Raw genomic sequence first — 24,999 nt, 5'->3', positions numbered from 1 at the left:
GGGATCTCCTCCCCCACCCTGCATCACAGCACTGTTGGAACCTCCAAGTATGCCCCCTCTTTCCAGTCTGGGGTTTCCCCCAATAGCGTGAATCCTAAGGGGTGGCATTACCCGATAGGCCCCCGCGGGCCACTCTCCAGGTCACTCCCAGTCTTGCTTGCTCCTTCTTTCTGCCAAGGTGGGGAAACCAGTAAATGCAGGGGAACCCCTTCCTTCAGTTGACTAGGTCTGGCCCCGACTCAGTGGGACCAATCACAGGTTCCTCTCCACCTCTCCCTTCCCCATCTCCTTAGCGCCTGTGGGTGGGCTTGGGCTATGCAGTGCAGCCTTGTAACTCCCTTGAAGGCAACTTGCAGTTAGTTTCAATCCACTTCCCACTGGACTCTCTGACTGTGCCCCCCATTTGTTGATGATGACTGGTTACAGGCCCACCACCAGCCCACAGGGTCCGTGTAGCTACTGGACTGGTGCCTGCTCCCCCACTCCTCAGAGATTCACACCCAGTATATGTTCCTTCCACAAGTCTGGACAGGGCTCACCTTTTGCAAAGGCCCAAATGTCTGGGGTCCCCCGCCGCTGCCCAGCACCAACTCATTTCTTCCTCTGGGTCCCTCTTCAACTCTGGTGCCCAAGCATGCTGCCGGTCCCCAGCTGGGGCCGTTCTACCAGGCGGGCTGCTGAGCCCCATGGGAGATCTCTCTGCTCTCATTTGTTCCCAGAGCTTGGCTCCTCTGTAGCCTCTGGGGGAGGGAGAGGACTGCCCCCACCGCAGTGATCACGCTCCCTCGTTTGTTTTACAGCCTCCTGGCCTCGGCTCTATTGCACCAACCCGGGGACCACTGTGTTACAGCTCCGGCGTTCAGCCTTCACTGCAGTCCTTTTCGGAGGCGGGCGGTCCCACCGTTCCACTCTGGCGGTTGCCATGGCGCCTCCTGGAGCAAAGCAGACGCAGATGGCTCCACCCCCCTGCTCATCTGCTTTCCGCGTCTGTTACTATGACTGCGAGACACATGGTAGCATCGCGCACTCGCACATCATAAAGGCACAAGCTCTACCCGGAAGCATAAATGAACTCGCAATGCATTACGCAAGTGCTCCTGATTAAAGATAGTCCATTACTGCTTTGATCCTACGCTCTTGTTTATATCTCTAGCTACCTGGTATCTGGCTTCTGCCTTTTGCATTGGATACTCTTTCGCACTGAAGTCAACCTCCTGCTTCCGACCTTGGCTACGGTAAACTACTCTGTCGCTTGGATTTCGATTTTGAACTGTTTACTCAAGCTTACCTGATTTTTTGACTTGTTTACTGTCAACGGATTGATACTGGATTGCTTACCTGGTTCTGGACACGTTATTCACAACGGATTGATACTGGATTGTCCTTTATTTGGGTGATCTGTTCTTTCCAACACAGAGTGCGATGAGCTTTGGACGCTTTGCTGTTTTTTCCATTGCACTGTGCTCCCATTAGAGCGCCCTTGTGCCGTACGGGAAAAGGTTCCCACTAACCAAATTAACTACCCTTCCGTTTTACTCTACCTCATCCTAACCTCCTAATTTAGGTGTTGCTACTCCTATCCCGGGGTTCCATCGGAAAACATCAATACAAAGAGTGTTTGCCACCTTTTTCCGTCAGAGCATAATAGGTTGGCTCAAAGACGCTGACAACTAGGTCGGCTTATGACACACAAGACTAACCCACTTGCCTTCATGTAAATAATTCTAGCTGTTCGTTATATTACTGACTGTCTCCGGTATATATCCTCTGTATATCTCCTCTCTCCGGACCATGTCATATCCATGCTTCCCATTTGTTTTCTTTTGCTTGTATACTATTTCCAGAGTCCGTTCCCCTTGGAATGGTTCTGGGGGTACCTGGAGGCGTAATCTTGGCAATGACCATTGTCCAGAGTTGCGAACAAGTCGATCTCTGGAAAACTCCATTACGTGAAAACATTGGAGACAATGTCTTTGTGTAATCGCCATATTGGTAGAGGGAAATCTCTGCTGAGTACATCTGCCAGAAGATTGAGTTCCCACTGGAACATCTTGAGACATCAGAAACATGCTCTGTTTGAGAGCCCACTTCCAAATGTTTTGGGACAGTTTGGACAGCGCTGGCGAATGAGTGCCCCCTTGTTTATTCAGATGGCCGTGGTGCAGTCTGTGAGGATCAGGATCGTCTTCCCCTGCAGTTGTGTCTGGAAAATTTTTAGTGCTTTGAACACTGCCAACAGTTCCAACAGCTTTATGTGGTTGGATGCTATGTCTGACGACCAAACTCTGTGCGCTGTCTTTTGGGTATTGGACAGCCATGTTTCGTAAGAGTCCCCTGTTATGAGCCAGTCGTCGAGGTAAGGATAGACCGGGATGGATTGCCTGCACAGATGTGCTGCTGCCACCGCTAGTACCTTTGTAAATATGCAGATGCAATGCCGAAGGGTAGTATCTTGAACTGATAATGCTTGTCTTGTATCATAAATCTGAGGTATTTTCTGTGCATTGGCAACATTGAAATATGAAAGTATGCATCTTTCATGTCCAGTGTTGCCATGTAATCACCCTGTGATAGCAGTGGAATTACCTCCTGCAGAGTGACCATGCAGAACTTTTGTGGCTTTACAAATTTGTTCGCTGGGCGCAGATTTAAAACAGGGTGCATGGTTAGATCCTTTTTGGGTACAAGGAAGTAGAGGTACGATTTCTATGGCTCCTTTCTCTTGCAGTGTCTCAACCTCCTGAAGAAGTATGCAAAGATGGTCTGGTGTCAGTCGTCTTGCTCGTGGAGGTCTGAATGTTGGGGACCGGTTGAACTCTATAAAGTACCCATAGGCCACAGTCTTTAGCACCCACTGGTCTGTAGTCATCCCCTCCCATGCCTGAAGGAACAATGGTAGCCGGCCCCCGACCAGGGAGGCATGGGATGGGACCCAAATCGTCAGGTCATTTCGAACCCGAGGCCGGGGAACCTCTAGGGGTAGAGACCCCTTCCTTTGCCACGACGCTGACACCTTTGGGGATACGGGGTGGTGTATCCGCTATTTCCCTGCGGAGAGTTCCAATTGTTTCCCGAGGAATATTGTTGTTGAGGGAAGAGTTGGCCATGAAAAAGCTGTTTGGACCCAGATCCTCGTCTTGTAGAGGGTCTTTGTGTAATTTGATCCAGTGTTTTCAGGGTGTCATACTCTTTTTTTGCAGTCTCGAACACCTCATCGACTGCCTTCCCAAACAGGTTGGATTCTTCCACGCGCTTATTTATCAGTGACGCTTGCATCTCTGGCTTGAATCCAGAGTTCCGTAGCCACGCATGTCTCTTCAGGTGTGTGCCCTAAACCAGGGATCGACCAGCCGTTTCTGCAGAATCCAAAGTGTTTTTAAGTATTATTTGGTTCACTTGTCTGCCCTCATTGACAGTGATGAGGAGACGAGTACGCAGATGTTCGCGAACCTCCTGTATGCCTTCCTGTAGTAAGGCCCACTGGGCATCGAAGTAGCTGGCCAACAAGGTCCTATTGTTGGCAATACGTGTTGAAAACGCTGCTGCGACCGTGATCCTCCTCCCAAGGGCGTAGAGTCGTTTACCTTCCTTATCGGGGGGTGCCTCGCCGGTTGACAAAGGGACCACTGCCCTCTTTCGTGTAGTAGTCCCCACCAGAGAGTATGGGGTGGAGTGAACTCTGATATACAGAGGGTCTGAGGGAGAAGGACGGAAGAGTTGGGTTGACGCCTCTTTTGAGAGCAGGTGTTGATAAGGAGGATGCCAGACGTTTCTTAATTGAATTGAGGACAGGAATAGCCTGGCTGGCCGGTGACTTCTCCTTGAGGATATCCTCCACGAAGTCCGCTTCGGGGACAGCTTCATCTGTAGCAATTTTAAAGTGATCAGCTGCTTTATGCAACATTACGTTGAAAGACAATTAATCATCCACTGGCGAGGGTTGTTGCCTAGTGGGGGTGGACTTGGGAGAATCAAGAGACAGGGCGTCAGGATCTTGAGAATCTGGAGACTGCCATGGTTGAGGGTAACCCACATCTGGGTTCCCCTCCCAGCCCTCTATGTGATCATGCACGTCCTCAGAGTTGATGAATTACTCATCCTGAGTATCTGCAGGAATGTCTTCTTCAGTTAGGTCGTAGTTGAGACCTATATATGAATAAAAGATCTATTGTTCTTTGGGTATTTGACAGTTCCTCGCATTGTGGAGGGCTTTTGTGTGATTTGATATAGCATCTTCAGGGTGTCATGCTCCTTCTTTGCGGTCTCGAGAGCTTTGTCGACCGCTCTTCCAAATAGGTTGGATTCTTCCAAGGGTTTATTAATAAGTGACGCTTTGATTGAAACCAGAGTTTATTAGTCACGCGTGTCTCTTTAGGAGGGATCCCTGAGCCAACGATCGACCCGCTGTCTCAGCGGAATCTAAAGTGTTCTTGAGTATACTTTGGTTTACTTATCTTCCCTTGTTTACTGTGGACAGAAAACAAGTCCATAGCGGTTCAGGAACCTCCTTCAGGCCTTCCTGTAACATGGCCCATTGAGCGTCCGCGTAGCTGGCTAACCAGGTAGTATTGTTAGCAATGCGCGTAGAAAAGGCTGCTGCAGCCGTGACCCTCTTTCCTAGGGCGTAGAGTCTTTTACACTCTTTGTCAGGGGGTGCCTCCCCAATTGACAGGGGAAACCCTACCCTTTTTCTTGTAGTGGTCACCACCAATGAGTCTGGGGTGGAGTGACCTCCGATATAAAGGGGATCAAAGGGGGAAGGCCGAAATAGCTTTTCAATCCTTGGATTAACTGCTTTTGTGAGTGCAGGTGTTGATAACAAGTGAGCCAGATGCTTTTTAATTGAGTTAAGAAGAGGAATAGCCTGACTGGCCAGCGGTTTCTCTTTAAGAATGTCTTCTAAAAAGTCAGCTTCAGGAACAGCTTAATTGGTGGCGATCTTGAAATGTTCTGCTGCTTTGTGCAACATGGTGTTAAACGTCATTTGATTGTCCACTGGAGAGGGCTACCTAGTGGGAGTGGTCTTTGGGGAATCTAAACACAGGGCATCAGGATCTGGAGAAGGATTTGGAGACTGCCAAGGCTGAGGGTCACTCATATGCGGGTTTTCCCCCACCTCTCTATCGGGTCTCCGTGTCAATGAAGTGATCATCATTCTGAGTGTCTGCAGGAACCTCCTCCTCAGTGAGGTCGTAAGTGTACACATCCTCCTCATGAGAGGGATCAAAGCGTCTTGGAAATTTAGCCACAAGGTTCAAAAGGGCTTCTTCCTGTGGTCTTTTAGGGGTGGATTGCTCTGAGAGGTTACAAACGTATCAAGCCTCTCCATACAATTTTCACATTTTTCCCTAGTCCAAACAGAAGACCTAGAGGGGTCCAGAGGTGGAAAGGGCTCTTGAATACAATCCTCTGATGCTAAACGTAGAGATTTTTGTCTCAACGCTGAAGAAATACCTTCTTTGCCTTCCGAAAACTCTTCCCGGGGGCCCGACAGAGGTTGCGTGTCCCTGTGCTTCTCCTTAGGCTTGGCGGAGGGTTCCGCTACTTTCTTCAGCCTATCTTTGGATTTTGACGAATCCTTGGGCTTTCCCGTGGTCGTCGGCGAATCCCTTGACTGGCGCTTCTTAGCTTCCGCCGAAACAATTCTCGCAATGCTTTCGGTAACGTCCTCTTCAGTAGGGAGACGCGTAGCCTGGGCCTGCGGTTGTACAGTCTTCGGTGGAACCGGGGCCTTGTCATCAGCGGACGCCTTCTTACGATGCGTCTCGATGAGTTTTGGAATATTTTAGGTAGCTCCCTTCACTTTCGAGTGCCCAGTCGATAGGCGCATCTGCGGCTGCAGGGAGGGCTGCCAATCTTGACGGTCGGCAGACACGGCCATAACTTCTGGTGTTCCCGTTGACGCTGTGGACCTCTACGACTTCGCCGAAGACTGGCCGGGGGCTGTGGTTTAGTGAGTTGCAAGTGTTCTTCTTTGTTGCCAGTGCGTACTGTCCCCATAGCAGTGCCTGAGCCGTGCCTGGCGGAGCCCGGGGACAGACGACGCAGAGCGGGAGCGCTCCGCCGAAAGGTCAACAACCTCCGAGTCGGAGGCCTGCTTGTCACTGATATCCTCGTCGCACTCAGAGGTTGCGGCAGCGGCAGAACTTGACTTGACTTTCGACATCCCGTAGGCAGCCCCCCAGCTTGACACAGCGCTCCTTCAATGTCTTCGGACGGAGGAACTTGCAAGCCGTACAACCTTTTTTGTCGTGATCGAGGGGCAAGCAACGGTTACACCGTAGATGCTTATCTCTCAAAGGAAATTTGCAAGGGGCAAAAAATAAATGGAGTCTGTGATGCTGCAAATGCATCGGAGGGACAGGCCCTCCGTATCCTTGTCTTTTACTGCTTTTTATCGTGTGTTCTGTTGTGTTTTCCGCGCAGGAGTTCATGTGGGACTCCTGGCGGTGCAGCTCTCTCTCTTTTGGTTTGGTGAACGGACCCGTGGGATACCCTTAGGGCACCCATGGGTGGGCGTACAACCCTGTGCCCCTAGTGTATGTTTTTGGGCACCTGTGGGTGGCCCGCAGAGCAGGGTATGGGCTGGTGGCAGCTCCATGCTGAATTTGACAGGTTCGCGGAGTATCCTCCATTTTGGGATACCCCGGCCCTGCCATTGGGATCAGTTGATTCCTGATGGAAAACAAGATGGCCCCTGTGGCCTCTTGCTTTCTATTACCCATTACCATGTTTACACAAAGTCCTGGGAAGCCCTGACTCTGTCCCTTCCCCCTGACTGGCTGTTGGGTGGAAATACCATATATGGTGTTGTTGTGAAGGCCCGGCCAGACTAGCTGGAGCCTTCCCGGTGATGTATGTTGTGGGTACCTCCTGTGGGTGGGACTTGGGTGAATAGAGTGTGTGACGAATATGCATTCTGTGCTGTGGATGTCTAGTATCTGGTGATTGACACAATGACTGAGACAACCCTGCCCGAAACCGGTATGAATGCAGCTTGGAGTGTTGAATGGCTCGGTACTTGTCCCAATACACATAACTTGTGAGTGTCTGGAGAGAAGTGAATGGCCTGAAAACCTTGTGTGCCTGATTGGCTGCCTGCCTGCATGAATGCCCGTAGTCGTGATTGGATGCTTGAGTGTGACCCAGCGAAATGAATGGGAGATCAACATTATATCTGTCACTCTCACTGCTAGGAATCGTGTTCAGAAGCTGAAGTCCACTACGACGAGTAACTGGAGTAACTGAAGCGTGACCTTGAAGCCCTGCTGGACGAGAAGAATTGCTGTTGCTCTCCTTCGCAATCTGAAAGCTGCTGTGCCTCCAAGGACTGACCCAGAGAGGACCTGGTAAGGCGCCCTGTTCCCGAGCTATGAGGGACCATCGTGCACAGCTAATCTTTGCCAACACTCCCTGGTAGACAGACCTTCGACAGGCTGCTGACCCGATACGGGGACTGCTGCGGAACTCCAAGGTGAAGCGCCCGGACTGTTGTCCCCCACTGTCGACGACCGCCGTCGCTGACCCGTGCCGCTGTGCTCCCGTTTGCCTAAGAACTTCGTTTGATCATCGGACACTCTCATCTGCATCGTCACCCGATTGTCTCCCGCTGGAGAAGGCCCGACCGCCGACGCGCCGAGGAGCATCCACCGGTGGGTTTCCCGCCACCTAAAGACCACAGAGACGCCGACGACTTGACGCCCTTGCTGGGCCACAGTTCTTCATCATCTCTTTGCGGTCCAGAACTATCATCACTGAGGTGCCCCGCATGCCTCTTCCTTGCAGGACGCCAACGCTCTGTCGTTGACGAGCACCGCTAGGAACGAAGCTGCCACTTCACTGCCGTAGTTCAACCCGTTCACCGTCGGACGTTCGACGACCCGTGACTCCCGCCTTAAAGGGAGGGCACTCAAGAAGGGCCATCGATTCCCTGACACCGAACGCCAAGTTCTCCGACACCTCTCGACGATCCGTGGCTCCCGTCTGAAAGGGAGTCAGTCAAGAAGGATCGGTCAACGCATTGTCAGAGAACTCTACTCCACAGATACATTGGGGGGGTAAAACCGTAATAGGAAGAAGTGAGACTATTGAACATATGGACTGGGCTTGTGCTATATATCTTTATTTACAGGTTGCCCAGGTGGGGGGGATCTCCACACAGGACTGTGTCTAGGTAACGGGGCCAGCATCCTGCCTATTGTTTCAACCATCTTGCGTTCCTTCCTATCTCTATTGCTGGTTGTTAGGGAGAATTCTCTCTTTAGGCTGAATTTCCTAACCTAGTGAGTCCCCCAGCAGCTTTGCTGGATTTCTGGAGTTTGTTTTTTCTCCTGCCAAGAGTGAGACTCTTTTTCTCCCACTCTTGGACATGATTTATGGTGTTCCTTTGACTGTTAATGTGTTTTATGGGCTATAGGGTCCTTTACTCCAGAGGGTCCCATGTGTTTTTACTATCTGTGTTATACAGCACCCTCCGTGCAGTAACACAGGGGTGTCATAGTGACACCCCACCATAGACTCCATACCCTGGGACTGACTACTGTCTCCCAGGGCATGTAAAGTCACCATTGGCTTTACTAGTCCCAAATTATGAACAGAAACCAGTACAAACCATCATATTGTGGACGTACTGGTCGGGGCAACTTGATTGCCCTGGGGTCTGTTAGTCGAGGGGGCACGTCTCCGTCCCCCCTGATCGAGTTTTGGCTGGTGGCAGTGGATACTACTTTTTATATTCGACCGCGAATATATCCCTATGGGATTTTCCCATTGTTCGAGACTACCAACTTTAATCATTTAATTCTCATAGCCTCGAACATACCGCCGGTCTATTTATTTAATATTAATTCGGCGGTTGGAATTTTTTGCCAGGACTCGATTCTAAAATGGCGTTTGTGTTCTCTTCTGTGACTACAACCCAAGTCGAGCCCTTTGTTCCACTTTTTGGCGGGCTTCTCCACAGAAGCCTCCAAAAGTGGTGCCACTCTGTCTGGGTACCACAGGGGGTGTGGGAGGGGGTTTAGGCATCCTGGACTGAGTTACCTTGGTAACTCAAGTCGCACTCTTGTGTGATTGGCCCAAGTGGTGAGCCGGCCGGCTCACCACTTAGCATGTTTGATTGACAGCTAGGCTGAGTGAATGGGGGTGTGCTGCATAAAAGCAGGGCTTTTGGGACTGGAACTTCAGAAGTCGCCACAGGACCTGAGAATCCGACGAGGGAGAAGCTGAGCCGACCTACCACGACGACACCACCGGTGGAGCCCTGCGGAACCGACTCACCACTTCCCGACGACAGAGAAGATCTCCCGGCTGGAGAGGCGTCTTCCCCTGACTGGTGGGCACAACCAGTTTACCTTCTTTCTCTTCGCATCCCAGGCCGTCTTGTGGTCGAATTGCCCATGCCAAGCACCCCGGCAACCGGATAGCCACTTACCACTGGACCGCGAATAAAAAGGACCGCTCCTTTTACCTGAGAACTCCGCGGCTGGTTTCTTCCCTGGCAGTGCAACAGACTCCTGTCTTCCTCCCCGACGAGATCCTCTCTTCCCCCGGACGAAGCACCGACTTGCATCCGCTGACAGGAACAACTGCCCCCGCTGGAGTATTCTTACCACTTTAAGGTACCGTGTCCGCCAGGCCTCCCTTTTTAAAGATTGCTACAAGGTAATAGTAACCCCTTAACCTTCTGGACTGGGCTGGCCGTCTTGACCTTCTAGCTGGTCCCTTTCTTTTGGTCCAACTCTTTTTTAACCTTTGCAAGACTCTTGTGCACTTCAACCGTGTGACCTTGGACACATTTCGTTCTGATCCTCTTAAAGTGGATCCAGCCTACTGAACTCTAACTTCACGGTTTTACTTGCCCTCCTCTCTTGTTTTGATCTTATGAAAGTGTTGGAATCTGTTATATATTATACTCTGCTTTTCTCTCCCTTTTTAGCGAATTATTAGAGTGCCATCTGCGTTAAGCGCTCACCGCGGTCTGAAAATAAGTGGGGCTTTACTTAAGACTTGCCTAATATTCTTCTAAGGGAGTGTATATATTTTAGTGCCTGTGTTTTTGAATTGCTTACTATTATATCCTGTGTGTTTTTCTAGATGTGATTTTAAATAAATAATTATATCTCTTTTACACCAAGCTCTGGTCAGTGTTTACTTGTTCTACTGTGTTCTTTTGACCTATTGTGAATACTCTGTATACTGCCTAACTCTTCTTGAGGGAAGTCTGACTGCTCAGCCACAGCTACCAAGTGATTCTGTGTGGTACAGACTGCTACCAAGTGGGTTTACTGCCAAACACCTGTAGTTCTTAAATCTTTTGCAGTGGTCCCAGAGGGAACTGCACAGGTTTCTGCCTAACACTGGTTTACTCGTTATTGATCTGTGTGACATTTTAACCGTACAGTTGATGCACTTTAATGAGATTCGATAACACTGGTGGTACCACTTTAGAATTGTATATATTTATCATTATTGACTTCCGAGTACAAAGTGCGTTATTGTGATCGTGTACATACCTTTGAATATTAATTATATAAAGATTGTTTTCAGTAATACAGTGTGTGGACATTCCTTTGTGGGGCTTCGGGGACTACACTGTACTTAAGAACCAGCTTGCATCACCTCCTGAGAAGCTAGGCCTTGATTGCTCGACCACGTACCAATAATAGAGAATCTTGGCTGGGGTCCTCTGTGCCTCCCCTCTACCATATAGAGAGCGGAAGTACAGACACCCCCTACCAGTCTTTACAGAGTCCTCTCCATAGCTGAGGATAGGGAGAGTGACAAAGACCAAAGAAGAAAGAGGGAGGAAAGGGAAAGGCATTCTTATATTTTACCAAAATGTCCAACCCGACACCACTCTCCCTACTGTGTAGGCCGGCTGGAAGGCCCGGCCACATGGTCGGCAACGCCCACTGGATCACAGCCCGTCAAAGGTCGGTGGAGGTTTTAGCGGAGATCCGGAACAGCCGTCGATAGGACAGACGGTCAGGGTGATTTTAAATAATAATCTAATATATTCGACCAAAGGTCGATGGGACAATTAGCAATGTCTCTGTACGAGCTCTGCTTAAGACGACCAGTATGCTGGGCGATAAAAAACAATCTGAGGGTCCTCGACATGTGAGGGATTTTGGGTACACTACACGTCACGTCACGTTAGGGATAGTGTTACAGGCACACCCATGTCGACGTCGCCTTTCAAAACTCCAAAGACAAGATGCAATATTCTGCGGTGACCACTGGATGTCAGACTATATGCACAGCATGTGATTCTAAGCAGATGAACAATGATCAGAAACCATTATCTAGACCTTCATAGAGCCCATCACATCCGATTTAGCATGACTAGTCGCTGCATATCAGCATTATGTTTGTTGATTGCACTCTGTGAGTTCTTTTTGTCTGTATAACAAATGCACTGTTGGGGGTGGGCAGGGAAATGGTGGTGGCAATATTTGGCCTGTATATGATTTCACCGGTTGGCAAATTGATCTTTTCTGTTTAATATGCACCACTTCCTCTCATTGAAATTGTTGATTTATTTGCTTATGTTACTCATTTTGTTACAATAAAATGATTGAATCCAGAAGAATTCTATACAATGTTAGTGTAATAAAAGGTACCTAAAACAAATTCATATTTTTTGTTTACTTTTATTTATATTCATATTAATCGGAAAATATACACACCTGTTCCAAGTGCAGGAAAGGCCACAGATGTACACTGGAGCTGTTCAACCTCATTCAGTACATTTTGGACTAGTGTCTTGATCTTCTGAGGATCAGTCTGTCCAACCACATGAATTATATTTTGGCACGGCAGGCCTCCGTTGGTCGTAATTATATATCCATTGTTTGGAAGTGCAGCTAGCAGACAGGAAAATATAATTTGTGTTAATTAACCACACAGATTGACCAATGACAAGCAAAATAATTCACCCTGCAATATGGAATAAAACAGTGTCTAACTGCCTAAAACACAAGCTTATTTGATGTACTGCAGTACACTTATCAGCGAAGTGCACATCATTTTAAGAACCAATAGGTTTGGGCACAACAGTCAAGCTTTGGACAATGTCCATCAAAATGATACATACTTGCATAGACTGACGAATGGTAGCTGTGACAAAGCACAGTTACAACAATTCATTCTTATCCTCAATAAGCACGACTTCGACAACACGTAACCTACCAAAAATGGTCTTGCACAGTCGAAGGTGTAATAGCTATGGGGTTGGGACATACAGGTGAACAATGAACCCATAAGCAAAGAATGGATGCAAAAACAAGAACCTACATACCCATTTAGTTTGATACTTAGCAGTAATAGCAAATTCAATTAAAAACAGGACCATTTGTTGCCTATAGCTCCCGAAATCTCTCCTGACAACAGCAAATCCCTGCCTTAAGCATTTGCAAGCTCACAAGAAATTCTAAATACCATCCCCATGAACCCTTTATGCATTAAACAGTTGATGTGTGCCTTCATACAAGAGAAAATGAGGTCGATTTAAGATAGGCTACACAAATGGACTTAAGTTTAAGACGAGTAAATCCATAAGTTTAAATTGATAGCACTACTCACATAGTTATGAGGCCCAGAAAGGAGTTTCAGTGGCTTTCTTCTATTCCAAAATGTGTGTAGGGATTGACCAGGCACAATAGGGAGCAAGTTATGACCTTTGTGGTAGTGCCAGTAAAAGGTTACAAGAGCAATCTCACAGCAGCAGTCTCCGTAGAATGTTGTGAACACAACGCCCAGGCTGTGGCCTAGTACCAGTGTGCCACAAAGATGCCTCAAAGACCCCCCTCCCGCTGTAAGGGGTTGCAAGAACCTGTCCCAACACCTTGGAGTAGAAACATTTCACCAGGAATAAGAGCCTCTAAAAAAAAAAAACTGCTTTACATTTTCTTCTTTTAATAGGTTTTTATACATGAATAATGTATTATTTCCATAATGTATTGTTTCTTGGCATGGTAAGGATGGGTCAGGTAGCCTCTGATGCAGCTCAGACACTAAGAACGGCAGCGTGGTTAGAATGTCTAAGGAAATGTCTCTAGTGGGTTGTCCTGGTGGAGGGACAACTGGAATGGGAAGAGGTACCACCTTACGGGGAGGCATTGTTGACTGGGGACCAGTCTGCACAGTCTCCACCCCCCCCCCCCCAAAATGTCTATTTCTCCTTCAGAGAAAATCCCTAGTGGCTCCTCTGGGTCTGTATCCTGGAGAATATGCTCAGGAAGGGTCGCAGATGAGTTTGGCGTAGCTGGGGTGACCCTTAGGGCCAGTGAAAATAGGCATGGAGGCCTCAGTTTTACAGCCAGGGTGGATGAAGCTTGGGGGGTGATAATCATCGAGGCCTGCGCTGGATGGCCTGAAATCTTGCCTGCCGGTGAAATGGTTGACAAATTCATCGACAGGGTTGCGGACACAGATTTGCTGAGGGATGTCGACGAAGCTCTTGCACGCATCAACGAGGATGTGCCGTGACTCATTGGCGGAGTAGTGGACGAAGACTTGGTGACTTGACTCGATGATGATCTGCCTTAGGCCGTTGACGGAGGTGTGGATGATAACGACGGCCTGACCAGTTTGCTCGTCGATCCAGAGTGCTTCTTAGACGATTAAGGACCCGTCGGTGCTGTTGCTGAAGTCGAAGTCGCAGCTACCTTGGCAGAGGGCAATTGGACCCTCTTTGCCTTCTTATTCCAAGAGGTATCCTTGTCCTCTTGAAAGAGGAGGCATGCTGCACTGATCATTTCTTTCTGAGAGAAGTGTAACTCCGGACTGACGCCGGGTCAGAGGCATCCGTGTCGTCGAGCCAAGCCACTGACCTGTGGTGGTGGTGGCCGTCATCTTGGAGAGGTTTGTTCGAGAATGACTGACATATGGAGCAGTCCTGGATGTCGTGTGCCAGATACAGGCAGTAGAGGGGGTGTTTATGGAGGTCTTCCACCTAGACATTCTTGAGGCAATAGGGGGCACAGGCATTGAAAAGACTCAGTTAGGCATCCGCAATAGACATTTGAAGGCCTTACACAAGACGAGAATCTGCTAAGACGGGACTAAGGCCATGGGAACTGGAGCAACCCCAGAAGACACTGGAGTCAAGGATTCAGGAAATTGTTGTGAAGATGAAAAAACATGTAGAATATAGTCACAAATGTCAAATAACTATATAGAGAGATGTCTGAGGACTCCCAACACATAACGTGCTATAAACAATCTGAAGATGGCCTCCAGGGGGGGAAGCTAAGGGAGCCCATTCCATTGGCTGTGGGTAATATGACCCAAAACGACTCCACTAGAGCACTAAATGGACTGTACTTTTAATTTTTATAAAATAAACTGCTATGTTACCAAGGATTCCCAGTCTGAAGACAGGGACTATTCATACAGCATGTTAATCTATGATAATCTATGAAAGATCCAATGCTGAAGAATTCCTGTTCTTCTGAGACCAGACTGGAAAGACACTCTGCAGCCCTGCTGGACTCCTCTTTAGGTTCTGATGCGGATTCCAGGGCATAGTCTTCTTGGGATCCTGGAGTTAGAAGTCCTATCTCCATGGGATCCTCCTTCTGTTCAGGACAGAACCAGGCGATATGCCCAGGTTTGGCACAGGCAAAGCATCAGATTTCCAATTCTCGCCATGGTCCTAGTCTTGGTCGATTTCTGTCGTCCGGGATCCACAATTTGATTTACTTTCCTATTCTGGTCTTCCCCGAAATGAATCTAGTTCCAGCAGAATTCCATTCTCTCGTCTCGTCTACATTATGCATTTCACCTTACTGAGTTTCATTGCTTTTGTAGGCAAATCCTTGGAGTATATTGCCTGTTGGTTAGCGTTTGCTATTTGGACTGCTTCCTCAAGAGAGGGATTGTGGAGTTGATAAACAACTTTCTGGACGTACAGAGGCAAAGAATCAACAAACTGTTCTGGAATTAACATCGCTTTGGCCTCCTCGTCGGTTTTCTGTCCCAACCGTCTGGTCATGAGATCCCTCACTCTATGTGAGGATTGTCTGGGGGGTTTTCCCTGTCACAGTTGAAGATGTCAAAGTCTTAACTGGTAGAGGTCTTGATCATGTCACATCATTTCAAGGATCCCTTGTTTTATCTCATAATAGGGAGTGCCTCCCAGTGAGAACGGGTGCTATGTAACAGGCCCAGTGATCTCAGGCCCAACCTGCAGTCTCTTCCACTCTTTCAAAATTGACAAAGAAGGAGGCAGGGTCTTCTCTGTTACTAAGATAGTGGGTGGTACCACTGGTTGTCCTTGCCATTTGAAAAGCAGATGCTGCAGTACCTGCAACATCTCCTGGTATTGTTTATTCATGGCTAATTGACCCTGTATTGGTAAATCCCATATGCTATTGGGGTGCTGATTTGTAGTCTGTGGAGCTGGGATTCCCCCCCCACGCTACTTGAGAATTGTGTGGGAATTCTTAGTCTTCCTCCTGCTTGTTACGTGAAATGGGGTCTCTCCACTCTTGAAATGCTGAAGCACTGGGGCTGTCAGCCAACCCCCACCTGCCTTTGCTCTTTTTAGTTGTTTTGGCTTCTCGCAGGCCATTCGGAACTGCACCCCTAAGTATCTCTTTGGTTACTGAATCAGGATTTGGGATTTTCATAGGATCTCCACTTTGGTCGTGTTGTCTTCAGCAGATTCTTTCTATGGTACGTCTAAGGTAAGAAACTCCAGTTCTACTCACAGCGCACAGATCTCTTTCTCAAGAGGATCAGTGGCCATGGTTACCCAGAAGTCTCTTGTCTCCGACTTTCCATCCATCTTCCTTCCATGGATTGGCCTCTGCATCACAGTCTTAAAGATCCCACTTCTGTCATGAACATGGACGTGGCACACATATGTCCGAGATGACAAGAGGACTCGGCAGGATTTTTGGCATATGGTCTGGGCCTGCTCCACGATCGCTCGTTTTTTATCAGACTCTGATCAGGAAAATCAATTACTTACTAGGCAGACAGTTTGAGTGTATTCCCCCAGATGTGCTTGCTAGGTGTGCTACCGGGCGGCAAAAAGAGGAGAAATACAAATAGGATAGCATCCTTCCTGGTCGTATTAGCGAGGTAGTGCATGGCCGTAGCTTGGAAAAGCCCCCACTGCCCCACTATGGGTCCAATGGTCCCAAGATGTTCTTAACTATACTACACAAGCGAAGGTTGGACGATGATTCTGAGGTTCGGGAACTGCAATGGGGCACACTCCTCACATACCTACAGACCTCCCTGTCTTGTCGCCGTGAGGCCTGGGAGATAGTTTGTCATCTCACAGGAGGGGGCAGAGGGTGGGGGAGGCACGCGTGGACTGCCACTGTTATACATCTTTACCTTGTTGTTTTAAAAAATGTAATAAAAAGATTTAAAAATAAATAAATAAGATTCCACTTCTGGTATCACTTGTCACAGATGGTTTAAAAAATATGATGAAAGGTTTGGAGTTTAGGAATTTTTATTAATAACTTTAGATGTTTTCAGCCTGGAAGACTTAGAAAAGCCAAAATAAGGGAGCCCCTACGATCACCCTTTTCCTGGGTTTCCTCCACCCTAGCCAAAGCAATGCTACTTCCCGACAAGATGTTGCAATGAAAAACTAGAGACAGGTAAAGCCTACAGTCTAGTTCTAGCCTACAATAGGGTGAGTACCTAAAGGCTGTAGCCATGTCTATATGACTCCCTCTGGTATTACCTAAGAGTTCCCTACTTTGATGTTCCCACAGTGCTTTTATCAAGAATGTTTTAGGTTGATTTCTCCACACACCTTCTCTTATTCCCCTCTCCTTTCACTGAGTATCCTCTTCATTCTTACCCTCCCATCTCCCTGCCCGTCTGTCCTCCCCACTTTTATCTTCTTGGGTCCTCGATTTCCTGCTGCCCTCTCTCTCCTCTCTCTTCCTTCATGTCCCTTCTTCTCTGCTCTCTTGCACTCTCACTACTGTGAGGGGTCAGAAATGAGAGACAGATCCAAGGTTGTTTTATTCTCAAGCATAGACATTTTTTTTTTTAAAGATCCTTGCCCTATTCTAAGGAGGAACTTCCCTACCTAGAAACTAAAAACTAAGAAACTGTCTGTTCCAGGATGTATGGAACTAATAAAAAGTCCTTGTGTCCAAAACAATTTATCCTGACCCTCACACTTAAACAACAAAAAGGTGCAAGGAAATATCTTTGACTTGATGACAGAAAAAGTGTTCAAACCCAAATGTTCAAGAATGACTCCAACGAAAATGTTCCCAAAGGTAAAGACCCTTGGTCCAGAGGATGGTCCCCTTCCCATGAATTCTTAAACAGGATGGCAAAATGACTCTTCAGCTAACAGTTCCTTGGTGTCTTTACTGGACTCACAAAGCTCTGTTTAACCAAAAAAGTTCTGTTCAAGCAAAAGATCCTGTAACAACCTTTCCAAGTTCTTGTATCTTTGCAGATTACCTGGTGTACTCCCCTGCCAGCAATCTCTATACAATTTCCAACTGCATGGTGTACTCTCCTGTCAGGAGTCTTTGTACAATCTCAAATGCCTGGTATACTTGCCTGCCAGGACCTCCTATGTGTTCCACAGTTCTTAGGTGTACCATAGTAGCATATACTGTGTGCTGCTTGGTATCTCTATTTGTGGTTGTATTTTGCTCAAAAGTACTTGCTCAAACTTCTACACCACATTAGCATCTCCTGCTTCTCCATTTCATTGGGGTTTGTTTTTATACTTTGTCTTGTCTGCATACAAACATTCTTCTTATGGCACCTTAACTTGGTACTTTGCCTTGGCTGCATTCAAATAAACTTTGCCTTTTTATATTTTCTGCATTAGCAATCTGGCACCATTCAATCACTTGTTGACGCAGTTGTCGGAATGCCCTGGGGTACCCAGCTGCTTTGGGCAGACTTGGCGGTCTTCTTCAGGGTTAACAATGTTGCTTGCGCCTCTGCGTTATGGCTTCTTCCTCTGCCTTCCCGGTTGGAGAGTGCGGACGCTTTCCCGGCACCCGGCGCGGCTCTGCAGTCCCATGCCAGCTCTCCTTCTCGGCCCAGGGTGAAGTCCCCTGCCATGCCGAGTGACCAAACCTCCAGAAGCTTCTGCACTGCTCCTGGCGTCGCCGCAGCCCTTCTTCCGTTCCCAGCAGCCTCCTCTGCTCTGCTGGCTCTGTCGATTTCCTTCGTGTTCAGGAGCCCCGGCATGAACTGCAGCCTGCTCTTCTGCACTGCTTGCTGAACCTCCTCGTTCCATAGTGCGGTTGCCATTTTTAAATGTCCCGCTCATTGCATGTTTGGAAAAACAACTAGTCTACATGTTGCACTTTGAGCTCCTATCACACTGCACAAACTCCCTTGTCCTCATCCTCCTCGTCTCAGTACCTAAGTGGTTATGGGAGTTGAATTCCATAACTTTCTCTGGGCTTTTAACTCCTAGATGGTTTTTCTCACAGTTTCCACAAAAAGGCACATTAAGATTACAGGTCATGTTTACCGTTGGACTCTTAACCCTCAAATAGTTTTTCTTCTGGACTTTACATTGAGGTACACCAAGAACAAAAAGGTGTTATGTGTGAGTCATAGGTGTTTGGGTGGAAAGTGGGGGCCTGGCTAGAATGATGTAGAGAAAAGGTTTATTGACTTCCTCTACAGGGGGGAATTATTATCTGACAATAGGCCATTAAGATCTTGGGGCTCAGGGGGTCTTTCCGATGGATGATGCCATAACATCTCCCCGGTAGCCGTCTACTCCCATGTGGTCCTCCCTTACATAACTGCCCCCCAGGGTCAGGATCAGGTAGCGGCCGCTTTGCCCTGGCAACACGAGAGGAGGTTCTGATTGAGGAATTTGTGATGGTAATGTAAGATTTTCATAAAAATGGTAAATATTCCTGACCTGTGTCAACCCCAGAACTTTTTGCTTTACTGGTGGATTAATTTTCCTTATACCTCTGTGAGTGGGAACCTTTTTCCACAACCACAGAATCATTCACTCTTTTTATGGGTGTCAGTTTTTAGACTCTCCATAGTGTCTTTTTAAAGTTATCCTCTAACAACTTTTGGGCAATAAGTGCCTGCTGTTGCTGGCTTGCTCTAGGGGCTCCCCTTTTAACTTTCTCTGCCTAAACCTGAGAGAACTACAGTTCCCAAGGGTAGAAAGGATCGTTATATCCCTTTTACATTTTATTCGGTAAAACCAACACACCCCACCTTATGTGGAGTGCTTGGGAGATACAATGTATCCCCTTTCACCCTAAAACTGTAACAATTTTGTTACAGGGACAAGCTTACCTTCACTGGCTGGAGGCAGTGATACATTGTATTCATTTGGTGCACCTTTACCACAGACTGTGTTCACAGCTGCAGTGAAGGCACCTAAGGGTGCTCATTTTACCCAAATGGCCCCCGTCTTCTTTTTTCGCCATTTTAGTGTTTCTTGTCCATTCTTGTTCCTTTCCGTGACATCCAGGGTGGAAAATTCATTTGTGTGATTTTTATCTTCGACGGGAGTCCCTTGGACTCCCCGTCCAGGCTTCAGTTTGTCTGTCTGTCTACGAAGGCAGGAAGCGAGGGAGGAGTCCAAAACCCCACAGCCCTTTGTCTTCCTCCATGCCTGAATGGGGACAAATCCCAGTGGGGGCTGGCTGTCCTGATTGGACAACCAGACCACCCCTGGTTGTAAAATTCAGGGAGAGAATGCGTAAGTTGTGCTGTAGCTCCTGTTAACTACTCCGAACCTGGAAGCTGAAGACAAGTCGTCCACTGGAACCGAAGAGGATGGAGGAAAAGTGGCTCAAACGATTTCTAGTGACCAGAGAGCCTGCTGTGTAACCTGAGCCTGCTGTAGCACTTCCTTACAATCGACCTGGGGCTCCGAAAAGGAGGAACCTGACCCAGAACCTGGTGAGACCCACTAGACTCAAGAAGACCTGCATTTCGAGCCATCACAATTCGTGCTGCGACACCGCGGGCTGCAATACCCCAATACCCTGGGACCTTCAAAACCTTGAGAGGTGCACGGTCTTCCGAATTCCGAATCTTGCAGAAACTTCGTGGGCATCCTGGTGTATCTCCAGACTTCGTGGGCATCCTGGTCTATCTCCAGAGACACGAATCGAGTTTGAAAAGTCCCCTCACCAGAGTGCTGGATCTTTGTAACGATGAGAATCCGGCCGCGATATTCTGTCATCTTCTGTGCTCCTGTAAAAGGCACCAAATCCACAGAGCCGCATTCAGCCGCAAGGAAAATCTTCCCTAGAGCCTTCTCCGTTTATCCCTGCTGCAAAGTCCCTTCCAATGTCTATTTTCAGTCACCACGACAAGGAATCCACCAACCGGGTATTGGGCTGCAAATCCTGAAGTTCTCCTGCTACAAAATCTTCTTCAATGCGAGGTACTGTGTTGGCTTGGGTATGTACTTACCTTAAGTCTCTTGTGATTCCTGCAAAGTGTTGGGTGTTTTCTGTGATTGGGAGGCCTCTCGTCCAGTTCACCCAGTCCCACTGCTGGAACCCTCCTAGGGTATCTTCTGTGAAGCCCCTGGACCCTCCTCTAACTCTTAAAGTAAAATACTCACCTGTCTGCCCAGTCTTCCTAAGGAACTCTGACTTTTGCTACTTAAGAACCTATCCTGACACTGTCTGTTGGACACTAGATCCTAGTGCCCCCCCCCTTTCTGCCACAGAGAAGACTCATGCTCCAAGAATAAGGGAAAGACTTTTAAGGGATTGGGCCTTTTGCCTAGAAAAGAGAATACATGTTTAAAAGTTACTTACTTGAAAAATAGTTTGTTGGTAACTGTAACTCTAACTTACCTTGGATGTGTGATGCACTATTCGCAAAAGTATGTTTAACATCTTTCTTTCCTTAGAAACCGTTTTGCCATTCTAATAGAAAGTAGATGTGAAGGTATATTAATCACCTGTGATTTTGTTAAGCCTCTTCCCAAAGTAATGTGTTGGTTTCACCAGATTATTCCTGTTAGGATAATTGTATGAGTGTCCCCCAACTGTTGGTATGAGTGTCCCCCAACTGGGTCTTGCTTCCCCTGACTTGCTGTTAGCCTGGCCATTCTAATAGAAAATAGATGTATAGGTAGATTACTCACTTGTGATTTGTTTGTGCCTCTTCCCTAAAGTAATGTGGTTGGTTTCACTTAGTTATTCCTGTTTGGATAATGGTATGAGTGTTCCCCAACTGGATCTTGCTTCCCCCGACTTGCTGTTAGCCTGTCCAGAATAAGTCTGCATTAGGTCCTACCTACCTAGAATAACGTTGAGTCATTCAGTAAAGTGTAACACTGGGTTTTGCTTTCCCTGTGCTGTTTTAGACAGACACAAAAAGAGTCTTAGGTTCATACCTGCCCCAAGTTGCTGATAGATCCTTGAAATAGTATGTGGGTTTAACTTACCTTGAGTTATCTGTGTGTCGTCCCAAAAGTAGTTATAGGTTTTTACTCACCTAGTATAACTGTGTTATCACAAAAGTAGTTAGAGATTTTTACTGTACCTGGAATAAGTGTTCCATGTGATTTGTTACTGAGTGTCACTATACCACTGGTAGCGTCTACTACCTTTGAATTACTGAATGTAATCTGAAAGTAACCATTGGGTTTTACTTCCCAAGAATAGGTATGACCTATACTGAATGTGTATGAAAAGGTTTTGACTTCCCTAGAACTACTGTTGGGTGTTCCAAATAAGGTTTATGCTTTGCTCTGTGTACCTTCAAGCATAGTGTTGTGTTTTTATAATTGGGATTACATATAATGTGTGATAGTACTTATTTAGCCCTAAATTTATCTGGGCCTACTTGTATTTTAAAAAAAAACATTTACTATTCTTACTTCTTACTATCGTGTCCCCATCCAAACATGAACAACCCCTTGGCCCCCTTACCCCATCCCCATCCCTCCCCCACCGGAAGGTTCACTGTGAGTGTCTCTGCACGTTGGGATATCTCCTGCTTTACTCTAATTGAACATGTCCAATATCTTTATTTTATGTGGGCACCATTGTTCCATGTAATCACTTTGAAGAAACTCCAGAGCCTTGTCCCAATCCATTCTGAATTTTTGATGTCCCCCCGGATACTATATGTGATGTGTTCCATGGCTATGTGTAACCAGACTCTTTGTATCCAGTCAATTTCTGTAGGTGGTTGACCTGGTTTCCATTTATAGGCTCTTCCAACCATGCCCCTATCAGTAGTCCCATAAAGTTGCGTTTCTGCGTTGTGGTTAATGCTTATCGCAGGGATCCCAGAGCTGGCATAACCACACTTCTTCCCCCAGGTCCCTGACGTCCAGGAACATTGTCCGCATTTCTGTTTTCACATCTGCTCAGAATTGCTGTAAGGCCAGGCATTCCCACCAGATATGTTGCCAGTCTCCCTCCCCTCCGCATGATCTCCAGCATCTATTTGGTGTGTTTCTGTACATCGTGTGGAGTCTTTCCAGCATATAGTGCCATTGTATCAGTAGCTTCATCCACATTTCTCTAGTTTGGATTGCTCTTGTAAGTTTGGGTACTTCCCCCTAAATATGTTCCCAGCATTCCCTTGGGAGCATGCCTTTAAGTGTTTTCTCCCATTTTATTTATGTAATGCGAACAGACCTCTTCCCCTTGGGTGTTTAAAAACTTGTAGGTATCGGAAACACATTTTTTTGTGCCTGAATGTTTGTTTATTAATGTATTCATATTTTCAAAGTGCACATCAGCCCGGGGGCATTGTGGCGCTGTTACAGATTAAGACATTATAGCTGGTTACAGAGAAAGGCATAGTGGTTACATGGAGATCTGTATTTCAGGAGCATATTTTGGTTACACGTATTTGCATTACAGACTTATTGCATTACAGTACAACTAGTGGTCGGAGGGGGTGAGGGCAAGGGTAGGGGCTATGTGAATAGTGTCGTTTTAAGGGATTTACGAAAGGAGCACAGAGAAGGTTCTGCTCTGAGTGAGTTGGGAAGGGCGTTCCAGAGCTTAGGTGCTATGTGGGGGAAGCCAATGCCGCCAGCTTTGGCTCTTCTTATAGTGGGTATTTGGAGTTGGTTAGCATGGTGGCTTCTTTTAGGACGGAGGGATGAATTCTTAGTTATGGTTTCTGATAAGTAGGATGTTGCTGCGAGATTGATGCATTTATGTGTGAGGGTGAGTATTTTGAAAATTATTCTTTCTTTAACTGGGAGCCAGTGTCCATTTCTTCTGGCCTGTGATACATGGTCAAATTTGGGGATGTGCAGCGCGAAGTGTGTTATTTTGCACTATTTGGAGCCTGTTTAAGTTTTTGGTTGAAGTTCCAGCTAGGAGGGCGTTGCAGTAGTCGAGTCTGGCTCCTATTGTGGCTCTGGCGATGGAGAGGCAGTTTGGAGAGGTTAGGTAAGGTTTTATGGCATAGATGAGTTTGGGGGTGAGCGCGGAGGCGGAGGAGATGGCGCTGACTTGTCTTGTCATTGAGAGTGTGGAGTCTAAATAGACTCCTAGGGTCTTCACGGATGTGGAGACAGGTATGTTAGTGTTGTCAATGGTGTTATGTGAGTATTCAGGGCTGAGCTTGGATAGAATTTCCTTAGGAGCTAGGATGATCTTGGTTTTATCACTGTTTAAACAAAGGCCATTAATAGCCATCCAAGTTTAGATGGTGGCACATATCTTAAGGAGAGCTTCTGTGTCTTGGTCTTTGTCTCAGGTGAGGGGGAGGAGGACTTGGGTGTCGTTGGCATTGTTTGTGTAAGCTATGCCGAGTTGCGTCCAGTAAGTCAAAGAGAGGCTTGGTGAAAAGGTTATAGAGGGTAGGTGTGGTGCATGACCCTTGTGGGACTCCACAATTAATGGTGGTAGGGGGTGCGTTGGCCTGGCCTGAGTACACTTTCATGGTCCTTCCCTTCTAAGAAAGAAGTTATCCAAGTGGTTGCCTTGTGAGAGAAGAGAGAAGTGTGCTGCGTTGAATAGGTGAGAGGTGAGGATGTCATGGTCCACATGATCAAACGCGGCGGAAAGAACGAGCAGGAGGGCAGGTTTGCATGTGTCCATTATTTTGGTAATTTGATTCTTTAAGTATAAGAGGGCGGTTTCTGGCCCATGGCCCTTACGGAAACCGGATTGTCTTCTGCCTAAGATGGCATTAGTTTCCAGGTAGTGTTGGATTCGGTTATGGGCGGCTTTGTCTAAGATTTTGAGGAGGAAGCTGACGGTGGTGATGGGGCGATGGTTATTGGGGGAGGCGGGGTTAAGAGGTTTTTTTTTTTAGGAGCAGGTGAACCCATGCTTCTTTTTGGCATTGTGGTACGATTCCAGATGAGGCATTGATGAATGCTGTGATGATGGGGGTGAGCGGCTCTTTGATGATGGTAGTTGGGCAGATATCCCCATTGCAAGTGGATGGTTTGATGTTTTTGAGAAGGTCAGAGACTTCCAGTTCTGCGACTTCACTGAAGGTGAAAAGGGGTGTTTGCGGTTGAGGATTGTGAGAGGAGGGTGTGGGAGGACTGTCTTGGTTGTGGAGAGCCTTACACTGTGATGCTATTTTTTATCTTGGAGTGTTTTAACTTTGTTGATGAGGGCAGTCTGGATGCCTGTGCACCATGCTTCGTCCTTGATGATTTCATCAGGGCTGGAAGCGGATGTGGTGAGTTCTTTGAATATAGTGTCATGCACCGTATTCAATCTTGGCGCATGTGGCCCAGGTTCCGTTTTTGTGCCCCCTGAAGCCTTTTCACGTCTGCTTCTACGTACATCCAAGCGGTCTAGTCTTTTTTCTCGCTTACGGATGTATGTAGGTTTACGTTAGCCACGCCTTTCATTCAGCGCATAGCGTTGCAACTGCTCGGTCAGCTACTCGGCTTCGCTGCTGCCGTTGTTTATACGCTTGTGCTTTTTTCCTCCTCTTCCGCTCCGGATCTCTTGAGGAGCACATTTCTTTTCCCTGTACTTACCTTCTCACTCTTCCCTTGCTCTCTCTTGTCCTCCTCCCTTCGGTTGCGCTTCACTCTCTTTCCTCCTT

At 47.4% G+C, this 24,999-nt stretch overlaps 1 protein-coding gene across 1 annotated transcript in view; it reads right to left on the bottom strand.

Moving 5' to 3' along the window:
• LOC138489066 (protein mono-ADP-ribosyltransferase PARP14-like) overlaps positions 1 to 24,999 on the bottom strand; it is a 1,172,404-nt gene that overhangs the window by 347,722 nt on the left and 799,683 nt on the right. Inside the window, exon 13 of the mRNA XM_069616631.1 lies at positions 11,691 to 11,867. Within this exon, the coding sequence (XP_069472732.1) occupies positions 11,691 to 11,867 (177 nt within the window). The remainder of the gene's footprint in view (positions 1 to 11,690; positions 11,868 to 24,999) is intronic.

This window comes from Ambystoma mexicanum, chromosome 9 (assembly GCF_040938575.1).
Source record: "Ambystoma mexicanum isolate Mex_15411 chromosome 9, UKY_AmexF1_1, whole genome shotgun sequence".
In the NCBI taxonomy this organism is placed as follows: Eukaryota; Metazoa; Chordata; class Amphibia; order Caudata; family Ambystomatidae; genus Ambystoma; species Ambystoma mexicanum.
The sequence above is the reverse complement of the archived record's forward strand: the minus strand, read 5'-3'. Positions and strand labels throughout refer to the sequence as shown.